At 39.6% G+C, this 22,373-nt stretch overlaps 1 protein-coding gene across 1 annotated transcript in view; it reads right to left on the reverse strand.

The window, feature by feature from the left end:
• SGMS1 (sphingomyelin synthase 1) overlaps positions 1 to 22,373 on the reverse strand; it is a 159,479-nt gene that overhangs the window by 29,286 nt on the left and 107,820 nt on the right. The window contains exon 4 of the mRNA XM_011990285.1: positions 8,183 to 9,036. Within this exon, the coding sequence (XP_011845675.1) occupies positions 8,183 to 8,805 (623 nt within the window). The 5' untranslated portion in view covers positions 8,806 to 9,036. The remainder of the gene's footprint in view (positions 1 to 8,182; positions 9,037 to 22,373) is intronic.

The following is a 22,373-nucleotide window of genomic DNA, read 5'->3' on the forward strand; positions in this document are numbered from 1 at the left end:
GGTGGGCTTGGGAACCAGGAGGATGCCAAGTACTCTGTCAAATGCTTTGTGCATATCATCTCATTCAATCCTCAAAACAGCTTTACAGAAACCATAATTCTCATTTTGTAGGTAAGGAAACAACGCTACTACAATAGTCAAGTAACTTGGCCAAAGTCACGAAGTCAGCAGGGATCTAAATCAAGAATGATCATCCAGTGTAAGACTGAGTATAACTACACGCTTCACCACCACAGCCACGGCACTGACAGGCTGGTGGGACTGACAGGATGTGGTGACTTCTAAATCAGATCATGAGTAATTAGACAGACATCCATGATGGTTTGCTGAGAGGAGGAAAACAGACAATCCCTTGGGCATGCTGTAAAAGAGAAGGCCAAAATGACACCACTTAAAAATACACGTGTACACACATTACTCATTTATGAGCACATGCAGAAAAATATCAAAAGTTACATGAACCCAAATATGAGCATTGTTTATCTCCGGTGAGATGATAAGTTGGTTTGTTTTTTTGTTTATCCTTATCCTCTAATCTGCCTACAAGTCAAATAGATGGGATTACTAAATTTAGAGAAAAATCTACAATTTCCCTATAATTCCTATGGCTCAGTCCAGTATTTAGGTCATGGGACCTAAAATTGTAAAAATTAGAAAAGGTAGAAGCAAAGAAGACCATCAGTTCACTAACATGAGAATGAGAGATGAGGCACAATCTGGGACTGAGTCCATCATCGAGCCTCTAGAGTGTCCTTCCCCACTCCAAAAAAATGCCCTCGGTAAACAAAAAGATGACAGAGAAGGCATAGCGAGGCCTGCAAGAGGCTAGGAGATCCAGATGATCTGGGAAGAAAAGGGGTCAGAGAAGGTCCCCAGGAAAGGAAAGAAAATGGGATCTCAGCTCAGGCTCTGAGTCTAGATAGATAATACGTCAGAATCAAGAGAGGAGAGAAAACGTACTAGAAACAGAAAGAAAAAGTATAAGGTTCGGCATGCCTAGTCAGTGGTCTTAAGTGCAGAAACGTGACTGAAGTTGGTAGCAAATGAAGCTTTGTCAGATTAGTAGTGAGTAGGGCCCATTCCACACTTAGGAGGTTCCAGAGCTACGACAGAGCTAAGGGCATTTTCTACAGTCTACAGGGAATTGCAAAAATGGACAGCTATCAGAGTTGGCAGATCCATCCTGAAACACATGTATGTCTCCCAGATGGAACCCAATACATAAAATTTATAATTAAAAAACTGAACTCATTTGTTTTTATTCTATCTGTCCTATGCATGTGGCATCTACGACACTAAATCTGTTAAAAAAAAAAAAAATACATCTCCAGAGGACAGGTGCCTATAATACCAGGAAATTTACAGACTGGATGCATATTGAAGAGTCTTCAGTGCCCAAAATATGCCACTGTACGATGCTGGGCAAGTCAATAGCTTCTCCAAGTCTCAATTTTCTTCACTGAGAGAGGAGAATAACACTACTTGTTTTAAGGGTTGATTGTATTAAATGATACAATACACATTAATGCTTATTACTCTAAAATCAGTTGGTTTGGAACCTGCCTCTTGAATAGGATAATAATTTTTGACAACATGGATTAAAAGGAACACAACAAAACAGATTTTGAGTAAGCACATAATTGATGCAGCTACATGTGTGGAGGGAATAGAAAGGAGGGAAAGAGGTAATCCCTGAGCACTTACCTTGCTTCACTGCTGGAGAGAACTATTACAGCTTATCAGGGAATTAAATAATGGGTAAGTATCCAAAAAAGCACCAGTAATATGAGGGAATTTTATCCTGAGTTTCATACATGGATGGAGTTTAGACAACACATTTTCAAAACTGAGATGTCACTCTGAGAACAAATATTTCCCAGACTATAACCCCCATTCAACCGTTTTGCTGGCTGCTATATCCCTAGCACACAGTCTCCAATAATTTTTGGTAAACAACTAAACATAAAAATGTTCTGAAGTTGCATTATAGACTACCATTACAATCTACAGTATAAGGCTAATATATAATAAAGTGAAATGACCTTAAGAAAAGGCTCTTCTGGAACTCAGAAAATAAATTCTATTGAATAGAAACCCCCCACTCTCCCCCACTTCATATCAAATGCTCTCTGTATCAAATGCTTTTAAGAACTTCAATCACAACCATCGAAGACATAAAAACAAGAGAAAAATTGTTGACAGTATCTGTGGGTCATAAACTACCTTTGGGAAGCGAAGAGGAGTTAAGTACTTTGATTCAATCAACTTAATAAAGAAACTCTGATGGAATTAAAATAGGGTAAAATGAAAGATAAATGTTAGTGGAGAATCTAGTCTATTGAATAAAACACAAACCAAAAACAATCAGATTAGCATCTGACAAAAGCAACTGCCAATCAGTACAAAGATTATGTCCTTGGAAATTAGATTCCATTCACAGAAGAGAGGAAAATGCTATAGATAAAATCTCTTATGTTGGCAGATACCCACTTAACAAATAAGGCCCCACAAAGGTTTAGCAAAGTTTAAAAAACAAACAAACAACAAAAAAAGAAAACTCTTCCCCAAAGTGACCTCCAAACATTAAATACAGAATGCTAGTAAACTAAAAATCCATCCTAGTTCTCTCAGCATACAATCCCAGAAAAGCCACACTGGAAAGTTGTACCTGTTCCTTCCTGCAGGATTCACAAAGCCCCTAGAAACAGTTCTAAAACTTGATGTCATGGCAGGTCCCAAGCACGATCTGTGGTCATTATTTTTCTTCTTTACTTCCTTCCCTTTTGGCATAGGATCAATTTTCAGAGAAAATTGTCACCCACTAAGTGACCATTTCCATTTCACCAGCCTCACTACAAATCAATGCGACTGTTTATGCTAGAATGTTTTACCGCTGAGTTCTCTCTACCCCTGACCCCAACCCATAACCCAATTGTCCAATGGTTTCTTTTCTTTCTTCAAATCTTTTCACCACCAACCGACTCATATACCCTGTGACATTTAATTTCTCCTTATGCAACTGTCTTATGCTATTCCTTTTAGGCAAATGTCTGACCCAAAAGAAGCTATGGTAGAAAACACATATCAAGATACACACCTGACTTGACTTTGCTCTGAAATAAAATATATTCAAACAAAGTTGGAGATTTCCCCAAATTAGTAAATGCTATTTCCCCACTAAATTCCATATACAAATCAGGGATTCACAGAGACCCCCAAAAACCTCATATGAGAAAGATACTGCAACAGGAGTCAGCCCTGTCATTATAAAAGATGAGACGCTCTAAGTGTCACAGCTTCTAGAAAGAGTTCGGCCCTTCTCATTACCCTTCCACAAAATGTATCACTAAACAAATGTTAACTGAATCTAAGTCATGATCATCTTCTACCTGGACTACTGCAATAACTTTTTTTTTTTTTTTTTTGAGAGTTTCACTCGTTGCTCAGGTTGGAGTGCAATGGCGCGAGCTCAGCTCACCGCAACCTCCATGCCCTAGGTTCAAGCGATTCTCCTGCCTCAGCCTCCCGAGTAGCTGGGATTACAGGCAAGTGCCATCACGCTGGCTAATTTTGTATTTTTAGTAGAGATGGGGTTTCTCCACATTGGTGAGGCTGGTCTCGAACTCCCAACCTCAGGTGATCCGCTTGCCTCTGCCTCCCAAAGTGCTGGGATTAGAGTCCCACGCCCAGCCTGCAATGGCATCTCAACCAGGCCCCCTGCTTCAACTCTTGCTTCCCTAATCTCTGTAACGCAGCCACATTCTTTTAAACGCCAGTTTCATTCTTTTAAAACACCAGGTTTTTCGTATCCTTCTCCCCAATAACTTACTGCCACACTTGAAATAAAATCCCAACTCCTTATCCATCCACAGCCCACAAGGCTAACACCTCACTGACCTCCTGCATCAGGGTTCTCTCCCAGCTAACTCAGCCACATGGGCCCTTGACCATTCCTCAGGTAAGTGCCAGAACTCTGCACTTCCTGTGTCTCCTCCATCAACTACTCTTCCCAAACACATGCATGGTATTGTCTCATTTAATTCAGATGTCTGCTCAACCATCATCTAATCAGAGGACTCTGCTTTCCGATCAGTCTAAAATACCAGCCTCTCGCCCACTGTCTCCAACACTCGCTAGTCCTTTGTACTGCTTTTTCTCCATCACACTAGCCAATATCATGTATTCATTTACTGCCTCCCTTACACTGGCCAGAATATAAGCTTCACGAAAGCATTGGGATCCTTTGCTCAGTGCAGCATCCCCAGGGCCTCTCAGTGCCTGGAATATGGTATACTGCTCAATAAATACTAGATGAATGAATGAATGAATTTTAGGTGAGCACTTTCTATGTGCTAGGCACTGGGATAGAAAGGTGAATGATGAATAGAATCTAGTTCTTCCCCTTGAGGAACTTACAATTTAGCAATGAAGGAGACATATATACAACTAATAGAATGAAATGTGATATGGGCTTAACGTGTCTGAGGAAAACTGTGGAGTGGAGTAGCTAGAGATAAGGCAGGAGAGATTGGGACCAGATGCTGAGGGCCCTTGAGCTTCAGGCTAAGGAGCTGTTTCTCCATCTGGGCACCCACTATGGAGTTCTAAATAGAAATAGAAAGAAGAGATGGATCTAAAATTAGAACCGAAAGAACTTAGTGACTATCTGGATAAAAGGAACTGAGGAGTTCTAGGTTTCTAGGAAATGCCACTGGCCAGAGAGAAGGAAGAAAAAGTTGGAAGAAAAATATAGTAAATCTGGTTTTACGTAAGTTGAGTTTGAGGAACCTATGACCACCACACTAAGTCATAATTTATCTGGTGACTTGGAATAATTTATCTGTAGTCCTGCTCCTTGGCTAAGAAAGCCACTTCCTCAGGTGTTCACCATGTCCCAGTAGAGCTGAGCCACACGTATCACACATAGGTGCCACTGTGTTAGCCATGATTTAGCCATGCATGAAAAATTCTTACATCTTCAGCCTTCATCAAATCTGTAAGTTTAATATGTTCTTTATCATGCTTTCTTAAAACAAGGGATACCTGTTTTGCAGTGAAGTCTGACACAAATGCAGAGATTTCCCAGGATTTTTTCCTAGTCAGTGGCTTGAAAGTCCAATTCTAAATGGGGAGACAACATTATTTACAATTTTAAAAACCAAAAAAGTTCTCAAGGACAGGCATTATTGTTGCTTTCCATTCTGAGAGGTCATGGAAATCCCATGTGGATTTATGTATATATATATAAACATATATTCATACAGATATGCAGGGGAGACATTAAGAATGAAAGGAGGAAAAAATTTAAGTACCAAAAAAAATCAAAACCTATGTTTAATAGTAAAGGACAATTGTTTACAACATAAAGATTGAACCAAATGTCACAATGTCACAAATTCAAGATTAAGATTTTCCAGCACCTCAAACATTTGGTTAAACGGATTTTTTGTTGTTTTTGGGATTTTTTGGCCAAATTCCAGTGATCTCATTTCTTAAGTGATCCTCCATAGTTTCATCCCATGATTCTTCTCTAAAAAGTAGAAGATACTGAAATAAGAAGGAAGGACTGATTTTTTAAGGGATCCAGGACTTTTAAAATCAAAGTAGAAGTATCCTGTTGGGAATTACTGGCCAAACAGGCTTAATTTGGAGAAGTCATATAAAACAAGCTCCTAAGTGGCACACCTCCTAGTAGAGATTGGGGATGGAGTCAACACTCAGAAGAGTCAAGTACAAAAAGAGGGAGAAGTTAACTCTCTGCTAAGAATATCCCATAAACAGAAGGATCAATTTCTCCGAAATGCCAGATAAATAAAACTGCTATATTGCAATAACCAAATAACTAGAAACAAAGGGTTTCTCTGACACTACAAAAGATTTTAACCTTCTCTATGAGAGCCAGGAAAAGGTAGTTTATCCATCTTCACTGCTTGATATGTCATCTGTATCTTTCTTCCTATCTCCTACCTCCTACCTGTCTGGTGGGCCAAATACACTGAAGTGAGGTCACAAGGAGAGAGACAGGAAACCAGCAATGGACCCCAGTAGAAGGACAGGGTGGACAATGCTTAGGATGATCATGACAACTCTGCTTTCATTTCCCACATCCCTACCCCACCAGAGGTGAAAATCAGAAAGGACTTAGTTGGATGCATTCTGGACACAAATGCTCTGAAGCTAATAAAATTCAAAGATAATTGGCCCATCCAATTATGTTAGGATCAAATAAAATGTAGTTGTATATGACAACAGAAATCATCTAGACTGAGACGCCATTATTTTGTGAGAAAAACAAAGCTCCTGAGATGTAAGGATCCACCCAAACCACTCAGCAAGTTGGACATACCTGAGGCCAGATCCCAGGCTGCCTGCGTTCCAGCACTGAGTTAATTTTGTCAAATCAACTGGTTTCTTGCTTTGAGCAATTTAAATATATAAATGACTACAGTATTGGCAATAAGTACCAGGAAAACACAAAATCATAAAGCTTAAAGAGAAACAGATTTGAGGAAAACTCCCTGTTGGGAAAATTGTAATTATTAATATACTTCAAGAAAATTAGTTTTACGGTTAAGAAGATATTTTATAAGACTAAAATTACTTAAAAGTCACAGTTCTGTGAAAGATTCAGATTTGTAACTGTTAAGACTTACTCAAAGTTATATTCTGGGGCAGTAAATTATTTGCTTGAATATAAAAACTTTGACGAAAAACCGGAAAAGGAGCAAACTTACAAATAACAAAACAACAAACATCAGGGAAAACCCAGGAAGCATAATTTGAGTTGACCTTGCCTTTACACAGTACTGGCATTTTGTTCCAATGGGATTTTAGGAAAAAAGTTTAAAAGTCAAAAAGGCAAAAGCAGAACTAAAGTTTGGCAGCAAAAATAATACACTTAATAAACTCCAAGCATCTTGTATTTCTAAAGCCTATTCCTATTTATTATCCTCTTAAAACTAAAGGAACAACAACAACAAAAAGGTCTTCCACCAAATTAAATGCAGCCCAGACCATCAATTCTATTTCAGATTCACCTTGAACTCTAGGACTGTCAATCTGTCTGTAAATAAACACTGATCAGTTAAATGGCTTTCTTTATACCAGTTAAGACCGTCCACTCCTGGGAAAGTGTCAGGAACTGCTTTTATTTCAATTTGCAGGTATATAATTTATCAGGTTCAAAAAAAAAGAGTCCTTATAAAACATACTAGGAAAAACCTTATCATTTCTGTCAAAGAACATTCAGCATGAACTCTCACTGTGCATTTTGTTTTCTTGCTGTAAGATGAATTCCTTAATATTTAACCACGTGGTGGATCATGAAACACATTCCACCGGACAGAAACTCAGCTCTTTGACAAACCAATTTCCAACCCTCACTCATGGAAACCATAAGGTGTTCCTTTAAGGAGAAAATCAAACATCAGTGAAGGGACAATGTAGGCAACCCAAGTAAACAGCCTGTCTGAGGGGGTCCATGCTGCGTTTACAGCTTCGGATGTGAAAGCCACCTTGGATACACCTGAAACTAAGTGGGAGTTGCCTACTTAACACTCTGAGAAATTTGAATGGAACAATCACATGTTGCTTTAAGTAGTAGTAGTAGAAGGTGGGAATCCATTTAGGTCCATCCACATCCCAGGTACCCAAAGTCATACCCTGAGGGTATTGTTTTCCCAACAACCCAAGCCACTCTGGAAGAGGTGTTCTGAATTCTGTGTGAAACATCTTTAAATATATATTGCTAAGGCTCCAGATATCTGACTCTGTGTGGGAAAAGCTATGCAGCCAATTTATAGTGCTTAGGCCAACTGTCATTTATTTAATGGGTTAGTAACACCAACCAAGACTAGGTGGTTGATCTGTTGTTCAATAGCCTGTACTGTCTGAAGATGTCTGAGAGTTTTCTTTCTTATCAAGTGAAAACAGAGCATCATCTCTAACGGTCTTATTCATCATTCTGTATGAATCTTGCATAAAAGAGGCAACGAACAGCATTTTCTTTTAAAGCTTCCAGACAGTAAGTTAGTCCAACAGGGTATGTGTTTAAAAAAGAAAAAAAAAAAAAAAAGTATGTTTTGATCCCAACAAGTTGATAAATTTCATTTATAAATAATAATTAGATGTTTGGAGTGCAAATCCCATAATCATTGAATCTTAGAGCTTTTACTTGACTTACTTGTATTTTAAGAGCAGCCACTGAATTAACCAGAGTCCTACAAGGATCATGCCATTAATTTCACAAATAGAAAAGGCCCACTGCACCCGGTTAAAATGGTCAAAAAATGTGTCCGGTAGTGGAGGCTGCACCTCCTTAGGAGGTACTCGTTCATGGACGACCGAGATCATCACTGTGGTGAGAACAAAACAGGAAAGTGCGTAAAGAAAGGCCAGAAAAGTCTTGCCCCACTCCATGGGGTACTGAGAGCGCTCCAGTTCTGGCATGGGGATCTTTATCATCTCTTTCCTATACCCATTTGGCATCCCGTTGGGTTTAATCTTGATGTTGAAGCTGCCATCAGGGGTGGGGATGTCTACGCCAATGTTGAGGTGCCCGTTGGCATGGCCGTTCTTGTGTGCTTCCAAATGGTGCTCCATTTTCAGGGTTTCTATCATATCCAGGAGCCGCTGCCCGTTGTCAGAGGAGACTCGGCACAAAGGGGGTTTTTTGAAATCCTCTTGGGTTAGGTTGATCAAGTCCTGGCCTGTGAAATGCTCCAGAGGCTCACAGTATTCTGGCATAGCATTCTCCAGCAGCCAGTCTGCCACCTTCTTGGGTGACCAATAAACCACTTCCTTCATTGTACTGGCAGACAGCAGGCAGTCCCCAGCTCACTCTTGGCAGGTCAGCAGTCACTGTTCCGACAGGGCAGGACACTGTCCTGCCTCGGCGCGTTCATCCTGTGGGGCCTCATGAGCAGAGACTTGTTTGGCAAGATGGTCAGGGCAGTTTTTAAACACCTCATGTAGCTGTCCAGGGTTCCTGAGCGCCCAAGCATTAATTCACCTCATTTCTGAGCAGGATTCTTCCTTCTGTGAAAGCAAGAGAAGATATCAAGATACTGTACTTCCAAATTACCCCTCTCAAAATGCAAAGCCTTATATACATAAGGAAAGTAGAAAACCAGTTATTGGTAAACTTAATAGTTTTCAAACTTATTCATTTCAGGGACCACTGATTTCCTGGTTATTAGTCTTCTGTGACACACATTAAATTGGATCTGAAAATGGATGTTGTCAAAGGAGACTATTTTATATAATTTCCAATGGTCTATTTTCTAACAAGCAATTTGGCAGTGCTTTGGACACTTTTCAACCTGGTCAAGAGACCAGGTATTCTCTTTGTCCTTACATGCTTCCTGAGATAATTTAAAAGAATAAAATATATTTGCTTACTCTACCTTGTGAAGAATGTTTAAAAATGTACATTAACATACAGCAACTCATAGAATTGCTGAGCTTCAAAATCAACTGGTTTAATTCTTTTTTCAAAACAAAAAAATCAGTGAATCCCCTCTTCCATATGTGCTTAGGTCCCAAATGTATAAAAGATCTACAAATGCCACTGCTTGGGTTGAAGCACAGGTGAAGGGCCAAGGTCGTGACGACTCTGTTCATCTTTCTTAATCTCAGCCCCTCTCGGGTTCTGTGGGACCCCACGGTTTAAAAATAAAGGATCCGATCCAACTTCTTCATTTACAAATGAAGAATCTGAGTTCTAGAAATGTCAAGAAACCTGCCCATGGCCAAGTAGCAGTCGGCATAGAAGAGTTACAAGTTAAGTTTCTGAGTTCTAGTTCAGTGGATGTACTTATTAAAATATTTTACTATGTGAAAATAACCAAATGCATATCTGTAGGGAAGATTCTAAAGTACGATTCAAAATTTTATAAATTTGTGCATAAATAGAAACATACATGTATAATGTGTATATATAATACATATAACTGTAATTATGGCTAACTATGGTACACAGGCTGAGAATCCCTAATGCTAAAATTCAAAATCCAAAATGCTCCAAAATCCTAAACTTTTTGAGAACTGACATGATACTCAAAGAAAATGCTCATTGGAGCATTTCAGATTTTTGGATCGGGATGCTCAACTGAGTGCATCCTGGAAATATTCCAAAGTACCCCCAAGATTGAAATCCAGAACATTTCTGGTCCCAAGCATTTTGGATAAGGGATACTCAACTTACATAATATTGTATAAAACAACTGGAAAGAAATATATCACATATTAACTGGAGTTATATTTAATGATGGTTCTGTAGGTATTTTCTACTTTTCTCCACCTATTTTTCCTTAATAAGCATATATTACTTTTATAACAATCATACAAAATGAAAAACAAGAAAAGTTAAAAATAAAAGACCTTAACAAACTCCTTAACAAAGCATAATAATAGCTAATGAAATGTGGCCTTTGGCAGAAGATGGACCACAGTTTGACTCTCAGCATCTCCCATACATAATCCATTATGTGAGTTTCAGCTTATTCACCTCTAAAATGAAGATAATAATCAAGTATTTCCTTCACAGGGTTGTTGTTGATATTTAAGAAATCATATGTGAAAGTTCATGAAACATAACCTAGCTCTAAAAGCAGTGATTTTCAAATGGGTATGTGGGTACCCATATCCTTTTGTTTTCCTTCCTCAAATTATCTGTCATATCCAGTAGCCACTGTCCACTACATCTCACTATGAAAAAAAACTCTATCTACCAGTGGGCTAATTTTTTTTTTTCTCAAATGATGACTGTTGCAAAGATCTGGAGATTTAAGGGCTTGAAATGCTATTTCCCTGAGTATGTTTTTGTGAAATAATAATCTGATAAAATCTTCCAAGCTTTTTGAAAAAATATAGCCAAATAAGCCTAGGAATGCATACTGTAATCTCTCCTGGGGACAGCAGTATGCATTAGGATGTTAAAAGCTTCAGGAAATCCTCCAATCAAGAACCTATTTTGAGAAAAGATTTTTCAAGCTGACTTCATCAAGGCTATCCTACTCCTTGCCCCTTTTCCTACAGGACTCATTTCTACTGAATCCCAAAATCTTTTGCTTGTCAGGGGGAGACAGGGTCTTACTCTATTGCCCAGGCTGGAGTGCTGTGGTGCAATCATGGCTCACTGCAACCTCTATCTCCTGGGCTGAAGTGATTCTCCCAACTCAGCCTTGCAGAAGCTGGGACCACAGGTGCATGCCACTGTATCTGGCTAATTTTTAAAATATTTGTAGAGATGTGGCGGGGTAGGGACTCACTATGATGCTTGGGCTGGCCCATATCCTACTTTAGAAAGAATCCCATCTTACTCTGGGAGTCCACTCTCAGTTTTTCAGTCCATTTAACAACCAATCAAGTGGCAACAACAGCTTTTAAAGATATTCCAGACTTTGCAAACAAACTGGGTGTTCCCTTCACAGAACTTTCCCTGTTACACCTTCCTGTGACTAAGTGTGTGTCTAGACTCCCCTAAGAGCTTATGAGTGAATGTGAAGCAGCTACAATGTTAAGTACCAGAGATCTACATGCCCAGGGCTCAGAAGATGCTCAATCAATGTCTGCTCAATATCTTCAAAAATATTCCTTAGACCTAGTAACGTGTAGATGGCTTAATGGAAAACAAACCTGCTGAAAATACCACTGACAATGAAAATGGCTGTAAAACAATTTGGATGGGCAAGGAGATTAAGATGGGCATTCTCCAGAGAAATGTAAAACCAAAGTACATCTCTGACCACTTAAAAACCACCGTAAAGAACTTCAGTTGCCACCGGTACTGCCCAGAGAGTGTCGAGAAGACACGCACACCAAACGGGAGTTCTGGCAGAAGGTCAGGAAGAAAAGGGGACCTCCTTGGCCTCAGACCCAAGGCCTCCCCTCAAACCCTCTCCAGCACAGTTAGGAAAACAGCCAAAGGAATCCTCAACATCTTGAAATGGGTATGAAAACTCTAAAGAAATATTCTCAGTGGAGTGCTGAGGCCCAAGGGAGATGAACAAAGGCTTTTCACCTAGGTTCTTCATTTCCCCCTTGCCCAGCACAGGAAGTCAGCCAAGATAGGAAACTCCCTGAGAACCACAGGGACCAGACAGAAGCCAAAGTGTTATTTTAGTTCTCTCTGATGGGAGGAAGAGTCACATAATCTCTCAAGAGATAATCAACATTTTAAGAAATATTTATTTATTTATTATTTTACTTTAAGTTCTGGGATACATGTGCTGAACATGCAGGTTTGTTACATAGGTATACATGTGCCATGGTGGTTTGCTGCACCCATCAACCCATCATCTAGGTTTTAAGCCCCTCATGCATTAGGTATTTGTCCTAATGCTCTCCCTCCCCTTTCCCCCTACCCTATGAGAGGCCCCAGTGTATAATGTTCTCCTCCCTGTGTCCAGCTCCCACTTATGAGTGAGAACATGTGGTTGTGGTTTTCTGTTCCTGTGTTACTTCGCTGAGGATGATGGGTTCCAGCTTCACAAACCCATAGCCAACATCATACTGAAAGGGCAAACACTGGAATCATTCCCTTTGAAAACTGACACAAGACAAGGATGCCCTCTCTCACTACTCCTATTCAACATAGTATTGGAAGTTCTGGCCAGGGCAATCAGGCAAGAGAAAGAAAGAAAGTGCATTCAAATAGGAAGAGAGGAAGTCAAATTGTCTCTGTTTGCAGATGACATGATTGCATATTTAGAAAACCCTATCATCTCAGCCCAAAAATTCCTTAAGCTGATAAGCAACTTCAGCAGTCTCAGGATACAAAATCAAAGTGCAAAAATTACAAGCATTCCTATACACCGATAATAGACAATCAGAAAGCCAAATCATGAGTGAACTCTCATTCACAATTGCTACAAAGAAAATAAAATAGCTAGGAATTCAAATTACAAGGGATGTGAAGGACCTCTTCAAGGAGAACTACAAACCACTGCTCAAGGAAATAAGAGAAGACACAAACAAATGGGAAAACATCCCACGCTCATGGATAGGAAGAATCAATATCATGAAAATGGCCATACTGCCCAAAGTAGTTGATAGATTCAATGCTATTCCCATCAAGCTACCACCAACTCTCTTCAAAGAACTAGAGAAACCTACTTCAAATTTCATATGGAACTGAAGAAGAGCCCGTAAAGCCAAGACAATCCTAAGCAAAAAGAACAAAGCTGGAGGCATCACGCTACCTGACTTCAAACTATACTACAAGGCTACAGTAACCAAAACAGCATGGTACTGGTACTGAAACAGGTATATAGACAATCAACTTTAAAATAGGACAAAATCAAATGCTAGGAGCCAATTTAATAAGGGTCCATCAAGTATCCATCTGGCATTACAAGCATGGCAAGCACACATCTAACAAAGGAACTCGAATCTTGCAAAGGTGCACCCATCAGGGCCTCTTTGAGACATTGAGACAAATTAATGGCTTCTATTAACAAACTGGGACAACAAAATTATTCCTTCCTTAAAATAACCCCTGTGTTTCCCCATAACTTGGAATTCTCTATGTATTCATCAAGAAGTTTAGATTCTTCCTTTAGTCTTTAAGGTCTTTCTCTGCATAGCCTTAGCTGTCTACTCCACTTCATAATCCTTTTCTCCTCCCTGAATTCCTAAACCATGAATACTTGCAGTACACAATACAATTTAATGGTCTTATGTGTGTGCTATGGTAGAAAGAGTATTAGCCAAGTGAGCCAGGGAGCCTGCGTTTGAGAGTCTATCCAGCTACTTGCCTTCTTAACGAAGTCCTTTAGCCTTGCCAAGCCTCAGTTTCCTCTGGGAAATAGGATTAACATCTACCTTACCTACTGATATAGTTTGGCTGTGTCCCCACCCAAATCTCATTTTGAATTGTATTCCCATAATTCCCATTCTCCTCATGTGTTGTAGGAGAGAACCAATAGGAGATAATTTGAATCATGGGGGCAGTTCCCCCATACTGTTCTTGTGGTAGTGAATAAGCCTCATGAGATCTGATGGGTTTATCAGGGGTTTCCGCTTTTGCTTCCTCCTCATTTTCTCTTGCCACCACCCTGTAAGAAGTGCCTGTCACCTCCCACCATGATTCTGAGGCCTCTCCAGCCATGTGGAGCTATAAGTCCAATTAAGCCTCTTTTTCTTCTCAGTCTTGGGTATGTCTTCATCAGCAGCATGAAAACAAACTAATATAGTAAATTGGTACCAGCAGAGTAGGGTGTTGCTGAAAAAGTATCTGAAAATGTGGAAGCGACTTTGGAACTGGGTAACAAGCAGAAGCTGGAACAGTTTGGAGGGCTCAGAAGAAGACAGAAAAATGTGGGAAAGTTTGGAACTTCCTAGAGACTTGTTGAATGGCTTTTCCCAAAATGCTGATAGCAATACGAGCAGTAAGGTCCAGGCTGAGGTGGTCTCAGATGGAGATGAAGAACTTGTTGGGAACTCGAGCAAAAGTACTCTTGTTATGTTTTAGCAAAGAGACTGGAGGCATTTTGCCCCTGCCCTAGAGATTTGTGGAACTTTGAACTTGAGAGAGATGTTTTAGGGTATCTGGTGGAAGAAATTTCTAAGCAGTAAAGCATTTAAGATGTAACCTGGGTGCTGTTAAAGGCATTCAGTTTGATAAGGGAAGCAAAGCATAAAAGTTTGGAAAATTTGCGGCTTGACTATGTGATAGAAAAGAAAAACATATTTTCCAGGGAGAAATTCAAGCTGGCTGCAGAAAATTTCGTAAGTAGCAAGGAGTTTAATGTTAATCTCCAAGACCATGGGAAAAATGTCTCCAGGGCATGTCAGAAGTTCTTCATGGCAGCCCCTCCCATCACAGGCCCAGGAGGAAAAGATTGTTTCATGGGCCGGGTCCAGGGTCCCTGTGCTGTGTGCAGACTAGGGACTTGGTGTCCTGTGTCCCAGGCACTCCAGCGGTGGCTGAAAGGGGCCAACATACAGCTCAGGCTGTGGCTTCAGAGGGTGGAAGCCCCAAGCCTTGGCAGGTTCCCCGTGGTGTTGGGCCTGCGGGTGCACAGAAGTCAAGAATTGAGGTTTGGGAACTTCTGCCTAGATTTCAGAAGATGTATGGAAATGCCTGGATGCCCAGGAAAAAGTTTGCTGCAGGGGTCCGGCCCTCACGGAGAACCTCTTCTAAGGCAGTGCAGAAGGCAGATGCGGGGTCAGAGCCCACACATAGAGTCCCTACTGGGGTACTGCCTAGTGGAGCTATGAGAAGAGGGCCACCATCCTCCAGACCCCAGAATGGTAGATCCACTGACAGTGTGCACCATGCACTGGGAAAAGCCACACTCAATGCCAGCCCATGAAATTGGCTGGGAGGGAGGCTGTACCCTGCAAAGCCAAAGGGGTGGAGCTGCCCAAGACCATGGGAACACACCTTTTCCATCAGTGTGACCTAGATGTGAGACCTGGAGTCAAAGAAGATCATTTTGGAGCTTTAATATTTGACTACCCCACTGGAGTTTGGACTTACATGGGTCCTGTAACCGCTTTGTTTTGGCCAATTTCGCCCATTTGGAATTGCTGTATTTACCCAGTACCTGTACCTCCACTGCATCTAGGAAGTAACTAGCTTGCTTTTGATTTTACAGACTCATAGGCAGAAAGGACTTGTCTCAGATCAGACTTTGGACTGTGGACTTTTGGGTTAATGCTGAAATGAGTTACGACTTTGGGGGATTGTTGGGAAGGCATGATTGGTTTTGAAATGTGAGGATGTGAGATTTGGGGGGTACACAGGCAGAATGATAAGGTTTGGCTGTGTGCCCACCCAAATTTCATTTTAAATTGTATTCCCATAATTCCTATGTATTGTGAGAGGGACCCAGTGGGAGATAATTTAAATCATGGCGTGGTTTCCTCCATACTGTTGTCATGGTAGTGAGTAAGTCTCATGAGATGTGATAGGTTTATCGGGGGTTTCCATTTTTGCTTCCTCCTCATTTTTCTCTTGCCACTGCCATGTAAGAAGTGCCTTTTGCCTCCTGCATCATTCTGAGGCCTCCCTAGCCATGTGGAGCTGTAAGTCCAATTAAATCTCTTTTTCTTCCCAGGCTCGAGGTGTCTTTATTAGTAGTGTGAAAACGAACTAATATATCTACCTGCACACAGGCTGCTACTGCTGGGAGGATTCAATCATGTAAAAGGAATAAAAACTACTAATTACTCTAGGAAGTATATCTTGGTCTTCTTGTCACAACCTACACTTCTTTTCTGTTGCCTAACTGGGTCCACAGTAACACTTCATAAATACATACTGAAGCTGCCACTTACAAATGACATAATTTATAAAGCCCAATCATTCTGGCACACGAGTAAAGACAGCCTTCGAAATTTCAAGAGCAAATAAACTTTTATTTTTTCAAGCAAGCTTTGAAACTTAAAATAAAGGTATACATGCTGTTTTCCTGCAACTGATGCTGAAATTGTGCAAAAAAGGGAAAAGCTCATTGCTATGGAAGTGAACTGTTGGACAACTATTCAGTACTTAAAAGGTCACTGCTAAAAGGTGGACCCCCAAGATCCCAGAGCACAGCTATGCAGGGTGAGGTAAGATTTACTTTTCCCTGAATTCACACACTGTGGTGTCTTTGAAAAGGGAAAGACAAAATATCATATCTAGACCCAGTAGACTGTATGGTAGCCTGGGCTCAGAGAAGAACTGCCACCATCACCCAGAAAAGCCATGCTGAATCCATTATTGGGAGAATGTTAAAAAATAACATACAGCCCAAATTAATAGACATTTTTCAGAACTGGGAATAATATAAGAGTAAAAATATGCATACATTCTTTATCCCAAAATAACACAAAATTTGAGAGACAGAAGCAACACAGAAATACTTCGTTCATATCTAACTTTTAGAGATAAGTAAACTAAAATGCAGTGAGGTTGTGATTGGTCTAAAATCTCATACATAGCAAAGAGTTGCCTTGGGGCTAGACCAAGACCCAAAATGCTTTTCAGGCTCTCCCACTGAAAAATATTCAACAGTGTCACAGATCTAAGCTTGTATCAAGGGTAGTCTAAAAAGTTTCTTAAAATTATAATGGTGTTCTTTAGGATAAAAGCAGAGAAAAACAGCACATGTTCATTATAGATTCTAAGCTTACCAGGATTTTATATTTAGCCTCAATTTAGTAAAAAAGAAATCTGCTAAATTCAATTTGGCTCCGATTCTTAAAATACATATTTTAGACTTTAATATTATAAAAACCATCAGACAATATGCCATGACATGGTAAAAACTATGTATATTATTATCAAAGCCAAGCAGGTCTTTAAACAAAAAAGTAAAAGCAATTATTCTGGTAATGAAAAAAAAATTACTAACCAAAATTAGTAAATAAATCATTTATAAATTTTTTATCCTTATTCACAAATGATCTATTATACTATCTTGTTATCTGGCATTTACTAGAAACAAGACACGGTTAACAACTTACCATGCAAATTACACATTGAACATAAGTTTTCAAGAATCAGAATACCACAAAATACCACAATGCAACTAGACCTGGGGCAATTGCTCAGAAAATCTGAATTCTAACACTTGCTCTGGTACTAACCTGTACTCCAACCCCAGTGCCTCAGTTTCCTAGTATGGAATAATTTATTCCATCCATTTACTCCACTAGTTAAGGGAATTTGCATGTACCTGACAGTGCTTTGGAAAACATAATACATAAAATGTAAGAAATTATTATACTGAATATAATTTATTCTTTCCTTGACGATTCAACGGACTTTTAAAATGAATGCCATGAAATTAAGAATTTAATTTTTATGATTTTTTTAAGGCATGAAGGACTCAAGTTTGAACAAACAAGCTGCCATGTCGGTGAAAAAAGCACTGAGAAACTATAGGATTCTAGATGTTTCTAAATGCCGATAATGATAAAAGAATGATGAAAGTAGTACATGCATAGTTAGTCTCATATACAGAGTGAACCAAATTTTTGGCTTCACGTATCATATCTCTAAAAACAAAAGCAGCTGGGCATGATGGTTCATGCCTATAATCAATCGCAACACTTTGGGAGGCCAAGGTGGGAGAATCTCTTGAGGCCAGGAGTTCATGACCAGTCTAAGCAACACAGTGAGACAACATCTCTATTTTTAAAAATGTAACAACAACAACAAAAAATACATTTAATAATAAAAACAAAAGCAAAAGTAACATGGAGTACATACATGACTTTACTCTGATAGCTTATAGTTGACTTAAAGCAAGATGAAAATTTTGCAGGCATGTAGCATTTAGCTCAAACTTTGTAACACAAAACTACCTGTGGGGTACCTTGTTAAAGAGCAATACAAATCAATAATTGATATTATTTTATTATGAAATAGACTAAGTGTCTCTCTGTAAAAGCTTTAAGTTCAGACAAAAGTTTTTACATCTTCTAGAACTTTCCATAAAATAATAACCAGAACAGGTACAGTGGCTTGTGCCTATAATCCCAACATTTTGGGAGGCTGAGGCAGACAGATAACTTAAGGCCAGGAGTTCGAGACCAGCCTGGGCAAAACCCATGTCTACTAAAAATACAAAACTTAGCTGGGCGTGGTAGCTCATGCCTGTAATCCCAGATACTCAGGAAGCTGAGGCATGAGAATTGCTTGAACCTGGGAGGCAGAGGCTGCAGTGAGCTGAGATCCTATCACTGTATTCCAGCCTCCAGCCTAAGCAACAGAGCAAGACTTTGTCTCAAAAAAAGTAAATAATAACTTAACAGATCTTTTAAGGCAATGTAGCCCACTGAAACACTCATGAGATAGGTGTTCAATTATTCTCTAATTCAATTTGGATAGCTTTATTCCAAACAAATCTAATAAGCTATAGATTTGTTATTTAGCATTTGAAGAGTTAAACAGGAAGAATTCAAAAAAAATGGTATAGATTTGAAGAACAAAAATGGTTAGAGTAACAGCCACATAGTTTCAGCTGAAGGACCTACATATTTATTTCAGTCTACTGTTGAGAAAAATTTAGATTACTTTTGATGCCTTAACCTTTAAATTGTTCCTTATTTTAAATTGCTATTACATGCCGTGCTCACAATTCCATAGTCCAACTCTGGTTAGCAAATAAAATCATCCCCTGTGAGATGGCCCCTTGAATTAAGTGTGTGCTGACCTACTTTACTAAGATATAAGAAGAAGGGCTTGCTGGAGCGTATGTATTTTGCCTTTTTGGCTGGTAGACTTTAGGCTGTTAGAAGAGCCTTACTTAATGACATCTTTTGGTCTCCTCCACACTGTGTTTATTCAACAATGTCTAATACTTAAGATTTCACAACATCTGAAATATATTTCTCTCAGGAGTTGCCCTGTAACTTATGCAATTGATAGTTTCCCCCCTTTTCCCCACCTCTCCCCAAATGACCCATTCCATTGTAGTAGCTCCCAATGTTGTAAAAGGAAAGAGAGAATTTGGGGAGACAAAACAGCTATGATACAATGACAATAAATCAGCCATGTCCACTGTATACCATAAATCATGGTTTTATAGTTGTTCACTGAGGATATAAAATATAACACTGTTTCATACACTTCATGGAGAGTCCTGGCACCAGCAACATCAGCTAATTCTGCCTCCCCTTCCCCAAGCCTCCACTTGAGTCATTTTGTGACAGAATATACGTAAATATTCAGTGATCAGGAAATCCAAACAATCATTTATTATGGCAAAAAAACTAGAAAAAAAAAATCTAAAAGCTCTAGAGTGGAAACTGATTAAATACACTGTGTAACAGAATACCAAGCCTCTGCCACAGACTGTACTGTATTTCCCTATCTATAGTAATACATATTTATAGCTTTGTCATATAAACAGGTTACAAACAAAATGTATTATTTTTGTAAACACATATTGCAAATATCCACAGGGAAAAAAGTCTAGAAGGTATACATTAACTTCTTAACCCTTACCTCTGGGTAACAGAATTGTGAAATAAATTTCTGCTTTACTTTTTTTCAGTATATTCTAATTTCTGATAAACATATATTACTTGCATTTAGAAGGGGAAAGGATATTTTCCCCCAAACATACTCTGTTTTTGAACATGTAGTCTGCTTTGTAAGTTTAAAAATACATGTTTCCTTCATTAGCTTTCTTAAAAAATATATAATGAGCTTGCAGATTTCTCTAAAGAATTGGAATCTTGGCTTTCTGTGTGTAATTATGTTCCCAAATTCTTCATATTCCCAAGACATAATGGTCCAGGCGTACAAGCCAAACCACCAAAAAAGAGGAAGCTGAAATCTGAAACAAAGTGCATAAAGGAACTCCAGTCTCAGATATTTCCCATCATTCCAGAGGGAAAACAATAAGCTATTAGCTTTGCAATTGTTCTATCATCCTAAATTTCCTTCAATATCCATCCATCCAGGCTGCTGCAAAACAGCAAAGCCTATAAGAAACTCTGCCTGTTGTCACTACATAAAAACTAATCTAATAGCTCTACTGACAACTAATCGTATTGTTTTTCCCACGGGATTTCATTCTTAGTACTAAATTACCAAAAACTCAGGAGATAATCTACTCCCACTCAACTGATTAACTGCCCCTCTGAGTCCGAACCAGCAGGACTGTTTCAATATTTGCCTAGTTAATCTGTAGAACTTGGACACAGATTCACTCTAGCAGTACTCAAGAATGTAGGACCTAATCAATGTTTCCAAATTCCATTAGCTCTCACAGGAGCTGCTGCACACAGTACTGATCTCATCTGCCCTGAGAAGCCTGGAAAAGTCTAAGACAGGCTCTCTATTTCTATCACACAACACTCGGTTCCTTTCACCCTTCTTCCTATCTTTTTCAAAATGAGAGCTAAATTCCTTCTAATTTGCTCCTCATTTAGCTGGAATAAAAATATTGCATGTGCCCTGGAATCCATCATAAAAGTAAGTTAAAACTGTAAAAAGCCAGATGGCTTAGGAAAAGGGTGAGGCCATGCTTTACTATCCTTTGCTTTTTAAGAATCTTTGATGCCATATTCTAAAGCATATCCACAGTGCCCAGATTACTAAAACTACCTCTGTTTACTCATCTATAAAGTAAAAATAATCCTGCATTCTTTTGGGCAGTAAGAAAGATCAGAAATCTGACATGGAATTTAGTAGGGTCATAGCAGCAGGGGATTTTCAAAGCATCTATGGGAGAAAAAGTTCAGGTCCTTCTTTTCCTCCCTTTCCTACAGAAAACCCAACAGTGATCAGTCAAGAGCTGGCGATGGGGGTAGGGGTGGCAACTGGAGGTTGGGGAGGCGGCAGAGTCAGTGTAAGAACGGAGGAACGAGGTCAGCCTGCCCCACCATTCCTTGATCCCTCCTCATCCCTGTCTCTCCTCACACCTCCAGGATTAAGCAAGCATAAACTAAAAAGGCTGCCCAAGGAAGTCATTCCATCAGGCTCTCAAGTTCACGTATCCGTCAGAACCCAGGCACATTAAATCAACCTGGATCACAAAGAATATGTAATCGTCAGGACTGTGGCAAACAGGATAGGGCAAGCCATACATAGTGCAGTTAAAGATCAATTTTTTAAGGGGCAAAAATAAACAAAAAACATGGAAGCTGAATCTGGCCCATGGGATTGCCCCTTCCAACTTCACTCGCTCTCTCATTCATTATATCTAATAATGAATTCCTGGAGATCCTATCTTGAAGGCTCTCTCAAACTATTCCCTTTCCCTATTCCCATTTGCTTCTGCTTTAGTTTCTGCCTCCAGCCTGGCTCAACTGCAACCCTGTGCCACACTGCCATGAGATCTAGTACATAATCTGATCTCTTCACTTGAGGCTTAAGCACCCCACAGTTTTCAAGATGACGTTCAGATGCCTTGACTTAGCTCCAAGGCCTTCCATGACACAGCCTATTTATTTACCTATACTTTTCAGCCTTGCTCTACAAGCTCTGGGCCTGTATCATACCCATACTCAAGTGTTCCAGTAGATTCCCACACAAGCTAGTCATTTCATACCTTGAAAGTTGTTCCTTCTGCCTAGAATATTCTTCCTACCTCATATCTTCCTTTGTCCTTTCATTTGCTTTGGAATCTCTAGAGCTTCATGCATAGTACACACTTAATAGATGTTTCCTGAAATACCGAATTAAATGAGAATGCAAAGGAGATGACTTACAGTTCCAGAACATGGACCCAGTGATGCGTATCTCTTTTATACATCAAGCACATAAAAATCTATATAAAATATAACTGCTGACATTTTAACACCATAATCGGTTTCAAAACAAAGAAAAAGCGGCCAGGCGCGGTGGCTCACGCCTGTAATCCCAGCACTTTGGGAGGCCGAGACGGGCGGATCACAAGGTCAGGAGATCGAGACCATCCTGGCTA

The sequence above is a fragment of the Mandrillus leucophaeus genome, unplaced genomic scaffold (assembly GCF_000951045.1).
Source record: "Mandrillus leucophaeus isolate KB7577 unplaced genomic scaffold, Mleu.le_1.0 Scaffold376, whole genome shotgun sequence".
Taxonomy (NCBI): Eukaryota; Metazoa; Chordata; class Mammalia; order Primates; family Cercopithecidae; genus Mandrillus; species Mandrillus leucophaeus.